At 39.2% G+C, this 11305-nt stretch overlaps 1 protein-coding gene across 1 annotated transcript in view; it reads left to right on the top strand.

The window, feature by feature from the left end:
• The first annotated feature begins 1866 nt into the window (after positions 1-1866).
• The window catches only part of ARHGAP18 (Rho GTPase activating protein 18), an 82830-nt gene continuing 73391 nt past the window's right edge, over positions 1867-11305 (top strand). Inside the window, exon 1 of the mRNA XM_072333300.1 lies at positions 1867-2052. Coding sequence (XP_072189401.1) covers positions 2009-2052 — 44 coding nt within the window. The 5' untranslated portion in view covers positions 1867-2008. The remainder of the gene's footprint in view (positions 2053-11305) is intronic.

The following is an 11305-nucleotide window of genomic DNA, read 5'->3' as shown; positions in this document are numbered from 1 at the left end:
ATGGTGTAGGGCTGCACAAAGGTCACGGATGAGATCAAGTTAACAAGTGCAGGGCTCGTTTTTTGGGGATGTAATTGATGTGAGATAAGAAATGTAGCAAGTACAGAGATTTTTAGAGAGTGAAATAGTGACCAATGAAAATAAGTCTGAGGATCTGGCACATCAAGCTATCTATAGCAGGTGCTACAAATATTCTAAATAGCAGTATATGTATATACATAAAAATCTGTTTTAACTATCTCCCCCAACTCCTCCATCTTTACAGAATCTCCTTTTTCCGTCTGATTTGTCAACAAAAACTAAACACACTTGTCTCTCAAGTCTGATACTGTCAAGAATGTACAGATGGAAAGCATTACAAAATTCAGCAAACCAGAAACTCGAAGTTGTTCCTGTCTTTGGGGATTTTCAATCAGTTCTTCCTAGTAAAACTAAAAGACAATCTACTGCACCCAACATTTCAGAAGGTTGTGGTAACCTAACAGTAAAACCTTATTGTTTTTTTAATATACAGGTTTTACCTTTGTGGCACAGCTGATTTCTAAGCTACCCACAGTCCTTAAATATGTATCGGTAAACTGGAAACGTTTTATGTGGTCTGACTTTTCTTTATTTCTACAGTTTTAGCAGTCTGAATGTTACCAACACAATGAAGTGCTTCAGAAGAATAAGTCACTAAGATAAATCACAATTTTCCTTTACAATCTTCCCACTTATAAGTCAATGTGTGTATCATTGTCATCTTTAAATTATGCTCACATACTTCTTTTCCAAGATTTTTGTGTGGTTCAGTGCCCAGGAGGAATGCACAAGAAAGGAAGAATTAGGCTGAAGAGATATTCTCAATTTGAAGCACAGCAGAAAGAAAATAATTAGTATTCATACATTTGAAAGTCTGGAGTTACCGTTCTGATCATCTGCTCTGCCATCAGCCAGCCTCCAGAGTAATGAAGACTGCAGAATTCTCTCAATAACCCCAAACAAATGTATATAGATATTATTTTTATGTGATTTGTACAGAGATGTATGTGGAGATAATTTATATGTGATGTCCCCATTACCTAAAGAAGGTCTGCAAGAAAACTGGAGTGGAGCCCTTGATCAGGATCAGTGTAGTCATAAGGCAAAGAGTAATAGCTTTAAACTAAAAGGGTGTAGGTTTAGATTAGATGTTAGCGGGGAATTTTTTCACTCAGAGGGCAGTGGGGAGCCAGCACAGGCTGCCCAGAGAAGCTGTAGTGCCCCATCCCTGGAGATGCTCAAGGTCAGGTTGGATGGGTCCCTGGGTAGCCTGAGCTGGTGGGGGCAGCCACGGTGGGGGGTTGGGGCTGGATGGTATTTAAGGTCCCTTCCAACCAAAACCATCCTACAATTCTATTCCTATAGGGAAGTTGTCCCATCATGATATTTGAAGAGATCCAAAATGCCTTATCACTTTCCATAAATTGTTTCAGTGTTCCATCACTCTCACTATAATCCAAAAGATGTGCTTCATTGTTTCCAGCTTGAACGCATCTCATTACTGCTTCAGTCCTTCAGCTCTGGTAATGTCTCTGCCTGGAAGATTAAAGAATCCTCTGCTCCTAGAGATCTCCCTGCTCAGGCACTTAGACGCCATCAGCAAATCACCTCTCCACCTGCAAAGAAAAAGTCGAAGCTGCCGGTTCAAAGCAGTTCCCCAGACCCTCACTAGCCCCCCTTTCCCTTAGGTGAATCTTCTCCAGCCCAGCAGCTCCCGCAGCAGCTGCTGGTAACGCTGCTTCCAGCCACACCGTAGGCGGGGTCGAGCCCCGGGCCGAGGCGGCGGAGGCGGTGGAGGGGTGGGGCGGAGGCGGCTGTGGGGAGGGGTGGGGCGGGGCGGGGGTCGGGGCGCGGCTGCCCCGCAGGAGTGACATCTCCGCCTCTGTGCGGGCGGGTCTTCCCGCAGAGTAGTCCCGCGAGCGGGCAGAGGCGAAGCAGCGCCTGCAGGAGTCACGGAGCGCTGCGGAGGGGAAGGTGACCCGGGAAGATGGTGACGGTGGTGACGAAGCTGGTGCACTACCTGCACCTCAGGTAAGGGTGACCTCCGGCTCTGTCCTAGAAAGTCGGGAGAGAAATTGCTAGCAGGCGGGTGGAAGTGGGAGTCGCATGTTCTCATTGGGATTTATCACGTCGGTGCGGCAATTTTCTGTGTGAAGTGTGCAGGAAGTGAGGAAATGCACTGTCCCGGTGATGTACCACTTCGATGGCGGCAATCAAAATTGTTCTCGTGTGCACAGATGCTTAGGTGGCTTTCAAAGACTTCATAGAAAAGATGAAGAAAGTGTAGCAGGAGAGAGTGTGGACTAAGTCAGAAATCTGGTCTGTAAAAGCAGGTTTACTTTTGTATAGCATATTAATGTGAAGTGCGCTGGCTCTGGGCATGGGTTTAATTAATTCAATGTTTGCCCAGGTTAGGAAACTATTCCAATAAGTGAAAATAAATGTTCCAGTAAATGTGTGGGGAGGGAGAGAACAACCAATTTTACTATAACTTTTATCAGTGTAGTTTTAGAGTTTGTTCCTGGAATATATGTAGTCTGTAGATGCTATTAACCAGTTATTAAAATGATAGCAATTTAGCATTGATTGTAGAGGCATGTAGTGTCACCAGATTTTGAAGTTATTTATCCAAACAGGACATTCAGTTGTTAAAACTATCCAGCCTGTTCTGTAAGCCCAGCTGAAACCATTTAATTGGTCTGTGAAGGTTTATGCCTCTGCTCCTTTTCTGGGCAAACACAGGAGGAACTGGAGAACAAGAAATCATTGCCTACACACCCTTAACTCCTATCTCTCTTTCTCAGCATCTCACTGCTGCTTCTGAACCACAGCTTCATGGGTTTGCTTTGCTGATTAAGCATCAGACAGGTAGTCTGAAGAACTGTGCAGTCAGAAGGGAGGTTGCAGCAAAACCATGGTTAGGTTCTTAAACCATCGACAGCCTCCCAGTGTTGAATGTTTTGTAGATATTGTGAGGGAGGATGCGGAGTTCATGAAAGTTTACCAAACTTATAGGAGACTCTTATTGGATGAGAAATGTTTGGAAAACATACATGTGCCTGTCTGAAAATCTAACAGATAGGTGACAAATGGACTCTAAAAAAGTTACTCTAGTACGGATTGAATGAAGTGAATGAAATTGGGTTTAGATATTAAAAGTTCTAGGCAATTAGCTTTTACAAGAGACACAGAGCTATTGAAGGCATTGCTACAAAGGGTCTTCAGTAAATGCAGTGTGCAAAGAAACTGGTTATTATTGTGTTGAGTGGAAGTGAGTTAGGTAAGTTTCCATTTGTCAAATCTAAATAGGAGGATAAGTATTTTACTGAGTGCCACTGGAGAGGTGAATAGCAGCAGTACCTGAAGGGATATAAACAAGCAAAATGTGTTCTTGAAGTCGATGCACATCAGTGGAGAAAACTTGTATTTTCATTTGGAGTAGAACAGGAAAAGGTAATTGGTCATTGGTAGTGAGTCTCAGGCTTAAAATGCAGCTTAATTCTAGCAGAATAGCATATTTTTGTCCATCTGTATCACCAGATCATGACAGATAGATCTTGGGTATTGCAGTCTGCTCTGGTCAGGCACTGACCAGCTATTCAGCATTATATTGTCCTTTATTCTGCACCTCCCTTAGGGAGTGAGCTGTAAGATAGCAATGAACACTGAAAACTGCGATGTAGGAAAGAGAGAGAATAAACATGAAATTATCTGACGTTTCCATGAAATTGTTATGAGCTCTGATTAAACCATTTTAGTACATTTCTAGTTAGCTATGAAATATAGTTTTCATTTACATGAGAATGGAAATAGTTAAAAAACACTTAACAGCGAGGAAACAAAAAAATAAGCTCTGCCGGTGAGTTAAGAATTGATAGGCAGCTGGTGTGCTGGGAAAAGTGCTTATCATCAGCACTGTCCCTTTTTCTCAGGAGCGCAGCATACACATAAATGATAAGGTGCTTGGTCAGCTGTCCTCCTTTTAATCTGTGTAAATACTTTACCAGAAAGACCAGGTTCATGAATTTGATTTTAATGTTCTTCTGCTGTTAAGTCAATAAATGTTATGCTAATGTGTCACGAGGAAAAGATATTTGGGTGTGAAGGACTGTACTTAAGAAGTTCAGAAGAATGCAGTGTGTGACAAGATGAGAGCACACCAATAAAATAGTATGCTGGGCAGCCCAAACAGTTGTTACAATGAGGTTACTGTAGGACTTGTGCAGTTGGCAGAAATGTGGGAATCAAATGAATATTTCTTCCCTTTTAAATTGACATCATTTCCAAAAGCAGGATTTCAAAGGTAGAGTATGACACCCTGTTCTGAAAAATGCCCTTTCTGGAAACCAGAAGCAAATAGATTGAAATAGAATGCTCATACTTGTGAAGAGAAGTCAGGTAGCAGTGCTTGGTCCCTTATACTTACCTTGACTCATTATCCACTTTAGAGGATGACTCTGTATCCATATAAGTCAACAGCAAAGTTCCCATTCAGCTTGTCCACAAACTTCTGATTGGTTTCAGTCAAACAAATGCAGGCTCACTGAATGGGAATGAATCAGCTGAAGAAATAATTCTAAAAAATACTGTTTATGAGCAAGGGTAGTTATCTCTACATGGAAAAAGATAGCACAACGTGTGAAAGCATAGTGTTGTACAAAAATGAGCTGAGCAGTGACTCCTGAGGACAACAGACAAAGGGGACAGTGGCAGCTAGAACAGCTCTGGAGCACAGCACCAAGCACCACACACTGAAGACAAAGACATGGACCCATGAATGTAAGACATTCATCAGGGAGAAGTGAGCATTCAGTGTGGCCAAGGATATTCCACAGTAAACTGTATTGCAGAAATTTGGAGTGTATTTATGTTAGGCACAGTTTCCATTTTAGAAAATGAAAATAATTAAGCTACACTGGTGGAAAGAGCTGTGCCAGGCCTGATGTGCTGCTTTGGAAATGCCACACATAATACAGCAAGATTGTTACTTGAAACAGCAACAAATAAAATGTTATTATATATGGTTGTGAGACCCCCCTCCCCCCTTGATTCGTGCAGATTTTGTATCTCAAAAAGCTGGCCAGTGAATAAAATAGTTCTGTTTGTGCACTGTTGTCTATCTCATCTTCCTCCCTTCCTCTGATTGCTACAGCTTTATGCTCACCAGGAGGTCTCACTGGGTTGTTCAGGGCTTTGATAGCAGCATGGACTTAATCTGCTTTTTTAAAATCTGTGATCTGGGTATGTGTGGCTCAAGATGTGGTCAATGAACTGAACCTTGCCTGGGAACATTTCTGGTGGGCCTGGAAAATACTTCAGAAGGGACAGTGTGCTGATGGGGTGTTCCTGCTGCTCCAACACCTTGTTTGGCTGTAAGGGACTAGCTGAGAAGGAGCAGAAAGGAGGGGGTAATTCTTCCTCCTGCTTAGAGATTGAAGTTGTAGTTGTTACAACTGGACTGCTTTGTACATTGTCCATGCCGACCATACCTAGACAAAGTGTTTCAATTTTCTTCAGAAGTGTATCGATTCTATTAGGCCATGATGGATATCCTAAACTGTAAGAATAATGGATTTCTATCTTTAAACACACAGTTACCAATGAGAAGTTCCTATGCATTTCTTCTCAGGTTGATCAGTCGTTGCTTAAAATTAGTTCCCCCTGTGGTCACTCAATGTCTCTGATAATATTGACACTTTCTATCTAGACTGGCTACATGTGTCTTTCTCCTTGTTTTACATTGCTGTGTCTCATGGCTGTCCTATGACCAATTAATGTCTTTCATTTTAGACTGATGACTGACTCCTCTGACTTATGACAAAAAATCTAGTTATTATGTCTGTTAAATACAACCACTTGGATCATTTTTCTCAATCCTTCTATTCATCCTTTTTTTTCCCCCTGTAAAATAGTCTGGACTTTCTCTAGATTAGTATTCCTAATTTCATGCTATCAGCAAACTTCAAATTCTTCTTTTTGTGCTAAAGTTATTAATGAATATATTAAATAGTAACATGGCTAGTGAGAAGGAACCTTGAGAAGCTGTAATAGGAAGACGTCTCTTCCTCAACTTGTCAACTCATTTTTCCATATAATGCTATCTTTTTTTCAGCTAATTCTTTCCCTAGTTTCTAAACTTACATTGCTCCCACTTTCTTGTTAGTGTAACTGTGAATGTAATTATGTTCCTTTTGTGGTAAAATATCAAATGTACTAGGGAAGTACATAAAGGTTAAATTAGTTGTGTACCCCTTTTTAATCAATTAAGTTATTTTAATACCGAAACCTGTACTAATTTGGTAAAGACATGTTTGTTGTACTTTACTCCATTTTTCTATTTACTTCTGCATCACGAAATGCCCATTCTTTTAGAGTCTTTTAAAAGACTTGGACACTGTCAAGCACAGAGTAACACATATAAAACTTACTACTGAATTCCCCATTTCATACTTTCAAGTAGTTAATTCCACTCATTTTGACGAAAGATGCTTACAGAGAATGTATCAGCTCTCATCATATATTTGACTCAAAATAAATAAATAAATAAAAATATGTATTTTGAAGTAGCTTAAACTACTTTCTAACCAATACGTGACAATTGGCAGAAAATTCTGAAACTGAGTTAGGAGTGCCCATCCAGCTATTTTTATTCAATTAAACTTGTACAATACAGTGGTGAGTATTTGTAGGACAGCTCTGACTGAAGGCGCTTTTTTGTTTGTATTTTGTTTTTGCCCTCGGAGCTGTGCAGTGCCTCTCAGAAACTATATAAAAGTGGGAGAATTCCCAGAGCTCAGGAAACCCCATTTCAGCTTTTCACCAGGCATGTCAGCTGCTGTAGGAAGGCAAAGAGATGCTGTTGCTCTCTGCCCTGCAGCAGGATCCTACCAGCAAGGGGAATGAGGGTAGATGTGCTCTTCTCAGACTGCTAGGAAATAAAGCAGTAATAACTCTGCTAGGCATCTACACCATTATTCCTTCCTACTCAAGTACTTATTTCTTCCAGTCTTTACCAGCTTATTCTCTTAGCCACAGAATCATCAGCAAAACCAGCTGAATAGATGAAAATATAATATTCCTTTTATTTATTTATTTATTATTTTTTTACTGCAATAGCAATTGTTAGAATCATTGGATAATTGATTCCTATCATGTTCTAGTTGTAATTTCTTATTGGTTTTAGTCCTTTAGTACTTTGAACACCCATGCTTCCTAAACCAACTTCATACTCTCCAGCCTAAAGAAGAAACCAATGTTGCCATTGGCATCCATTGGCATAAAGGAAGGAACTGTGTCACTTAAATAATTTTTCTGTCTGCAGCACAAGGATCAAAATGGCACCAGGGATGTAAATCAGGAGGAGTAAATACAGGGAAAACTTGTAGAAAATCCAGCCAAGAAAATGATGCAGATGAGTATGTTTTAGTGGCTAAAAGCTAACAATGCATAACACCTCTTAGCCACTGTGCTTCTCACTGAGTGGTGGGAACTCAAATGTTATCAGATGGTTTAACTTGAGTCATTTTAAGGTGAATGATGTTATACCAAGAAGTTGGTGACTTTGTAAAAAACAAACAAACCCAGCAAATAGTTGGAGTTGTTTAGAAATATTTGTTGCCATGCAGTAGTGACAGGCCATGAGAGAAGATAAAAGCATGTTGATTAAAAACATATAATAGAATACAAGCAAAGAACAAGAGGCAAGAATGACATTTGGAGGCAAGCTCAACTCAAAGCTCTCCAGCAAAAAAGAAGTTGTTACAGACATTAAATAAATTTAGCAGTGTTAACAGCAGAAGCGCTCATACTTCATGTTCTCATAAAACAAGCTTAAAATTGAGGCAAATACTATTTGTGGAACTAAAAATTCTGCTTGTTTCTTCCTTCTAGCCACTCTAGGTAAGAGAATGATCATTTTAATTAATTTATTTATTGGTTCTGTTTCACTTAATAATGTTTTCAAAGTAAAAATAATATCAGGTGCTGGGGCAGGTTGTCTCCTTGATTTCACATCAGGTGATCCGGAGCGTTTACTGGCAGCATGGACATTACTGTAATTCTTGCATCAAAACCAAAAGTTTATTCATTGTTGAAATGCATGTGCATGTATATACACAAGATACTGAGAACCAGACCTGTTTGACCTTGCTTACAGGTACAGTTTTCTTCTTTCCTTTTCTGTACCTCAGGCAGAAATTAGAGTCCCTCCTCCTTCTCACAGGTGCAAAGCAATCCCTATAGCCAGTTCTATAGCATAACTTAATTCTTCAAGTTTTGTTCAGAAAAAAAATAATATTCTGAATATGACTTATGCATGACTGGATGCCAGAATCTACAAGAAAACATTAAAGTAGTTAAAGATGTATCCTTGACATTATCTGTAGGTGGCTGGCATTGTAATTGAACAGAATATTTCAGGGAAGAAGTGACACTCAGCCATTATAAAGAGTGCAATATTTCACTACTTCAGTAACTTTTCTGTAATACTATGGTTTGGACAAAAAAGGGAACAAAGTTATATGTAAAAGCAGTGTTCAGTGGGAAGAAGGTGGGACACCTAATTGTGAATTCTAAACCAAATGAGCACAGTAAGAGTAGCAATACACCTCTTGGGTTCTATTTGGCTTTCTGTTATGTAGAACACATTTAACAGTGGTTAAGGAGTAATGAAAATTCAACAGTTGTTAGTATGTCTGATTGTTGTGACTAAGAAATGCGCCTTCTAAAGAGCAAGGAATGTGCATTATTTTGTACTTCACATTCCCTATGGTTTCCTCTGTGAGGAAAAGTGAAGCCATTGACTGCATTAAGACATCCATTGTGTTCCTGGTTGTTCAGATGTGCAAATACATTTGCAGAAAGACATTTGAAGTTGTGGTAATATCCTCATAACTAGGAGATAAATGTATTTGGGAGCCACTTATAGTTTGTCTTAGATGAATGACTCTCTGCTACGGAAGCAAGCTGTGGGATTTCTCCCCTGTGTCTTACTGGCATGGAATTACAGTGAAGCATGGGTACTGGTAGCTGATCTTCCATGCATTTCTCCTAAAGGAATTTTCAGTTTTATATAAACATTTTTGGTTTTCTCTGCTATTCATAGCAGGGAAGTATATGATACCATATTAGGTGGTCAACGCTTGCAACAGTTTAATCTCTTAGAGAAGTATTACATTTTGCTATTACAACAGTAAATGCAATTAGATCTAGGCATAATGACAAGCGATTCCATAGCCAGAGAAAAGCACATGATCTCTATGAATTAGAAACCCGTTATTGATTTGTAATTATATATATGAGAGAAAAAGGCTTAGATCTCTAGTAATCTTTAAAGACTGCCATCTGCCTCTAGGCAAATGTCAGAAGTAAACTTAATTTGGATAAAAACCTGCTGTGGGTAGTTAATTCAGTTAAGAGATCAATTTCTAATAAAATTTAAGGATTGGGTTGTGTGATAATCTTTTGAATTATCTGCAGCAGAAAATTTGTCCTTAGCTTTTGTTCTCCAGTGAAGGAGTGTACTATCTGCTGTGTGACATGCCCCATATTGTTAATAACAACTGGCAGAAACAAAATAGAAAGAAAACAGAGGTGACCACTGCCATAACTAACTAATGAATGGCACTTATCAAAATGTAGATAATATAAGCATATTAGAACATATCTTTGTTGAAAGTGATATAGGGTAAGAAGTTATTTAGGATCAACCACTGGAAAGCATGTACAAGCACTTGCTACACATGGGATTTGGGAAGACTTTCTGTGTTATGGGATGAAATGAGGGCAGAACAGATGTTCATATAAATGAACTCTCAGTAGATAGTATTTTTTAAAAATCTCTTTTTGTGTCAGTGGTGTGCAAAAGAGTAATTGGTGTTAGTTGTGAGATGAGAAAATACTGCCTGAAGATCATCATGTCCCTCTTTATGGATGTTTTTTTGAGTTTAGCTTGGGAACAAAATAAAGTGCAGGCATGGATAGAGGTGAGAAAATAAAAGCCATGTTTCAGGTCAGGCAGGTAATTTTGTATCTCTCCAGAAAAGAAAAGAAACTCTAAATTGAAGAGCCTCCAAAATACTTAATTATAATTTCAGGTGAACTCCTTAAAAGTGAGAGTAGTGATGGGCATATTGACAGGGAGCAATGAAGATGATGAAGAGCACCAGTTAGCATTTGCTGTTACCCAGTGCTATGTATTTGTGCTGTAGGTCATGCTGAGGATATTACTCCCACTAAGACACTGGAAAGAATTATGTCAGTGTCAGTTTGAGAACTATTTTGCTCTGATTTGCACAATTAATTTGAAGAAACATATAATTGACAGAAGAAATGTTCAAAGCCAGTTCTGAATGTCCAGTGGCAGGACTTCCAGCTTGTGCTGAGAGAAATGGGAACATGACCAAGTACTCACCAGATTCATTTACCACTTGCCCAGTAACTCCTCTGAGAAGTGAAAAAACACAAAGTATTCCTAACACCAGGACTGAAAAGACTGAATGATCTTACTCTGCTGTCAGCTCTTTCTAGCATGTATATGCTGTGAAAAGCAGCATTCTTCATGTTTGAACACAGTGATCTCCATGGCTGGAACATGCAATGGATCAAATGTGCAGAGGCTGGACTTCTCGTTCATTACTGGTATCATAGTCTATGCAAACACAGGGTTGTAATTTAGAGGATCTTTGGGCACACTCTGGTAATAGTCATACTAACACTGTTAGCCCAGCAAGTCACTGAGTTCTGCTTGCTCTTTCGTACTAGCTGCTTCCAGTGATGAGACTTTATGTGCAAATATGAATGGATGGGGCAAAATTCAAATATTACAAGCTCTAATATATAGAATTAAACATTACAGGCATTTTTATGATATTGAAGGATGTATAGATACTGGTCAAATTTTTAGAGATAAAATGGAAGGAAACAAAATATACAATATTCTGTCTATAACAAAGTCCTCTTGTGTAAAGTGTATTTAATATAATCTTTAAACAGGTGAGTTCTTGTGAGTATTCTCAAGAGAGTTTCCTTTATTTGTACTATCTGCTGTAGTTTAGTCTGAAGGATATGCAGTTTATTTGAAGTAGAGCTGGAACCCAAGAATGTACTGTCTCTAACATAACTCCAGAGCCGAACAGTCAGAAGGACAGTTGATGTGCATCAGTACAAGCCGCTCTGGGGATGTGTCTGAATGCAGTTTTCAGAGAGATGTGGAGACTGATATGTACTGACTTTGCATAGTGATAATGGAATTTATCTTTTTTTCTAGAAAGTCTTCAATAGAGAA

Source organism: Excalfactoria chinensis, chromosome 3 (genome assembly GCF_039878825.1).
Source record: "Excalfactoria chinensis isolate bCotChi1 chromosome 3, bCotChi1.hap2, whole genome shotgun sequence".
In the NCBI taxonomy this organism is placed as follows: Eukaryota; Metazoa; Chordata; class Aves; order Galliformes; family Phasianidae; genus Excalfactoria; species Excalfactoria chinensis.
The sequence above is the reverse complement of the archived record's forward strand: the minus strand, read 5'-3'. Positions and strand labels throughout refer to the sequence as shown.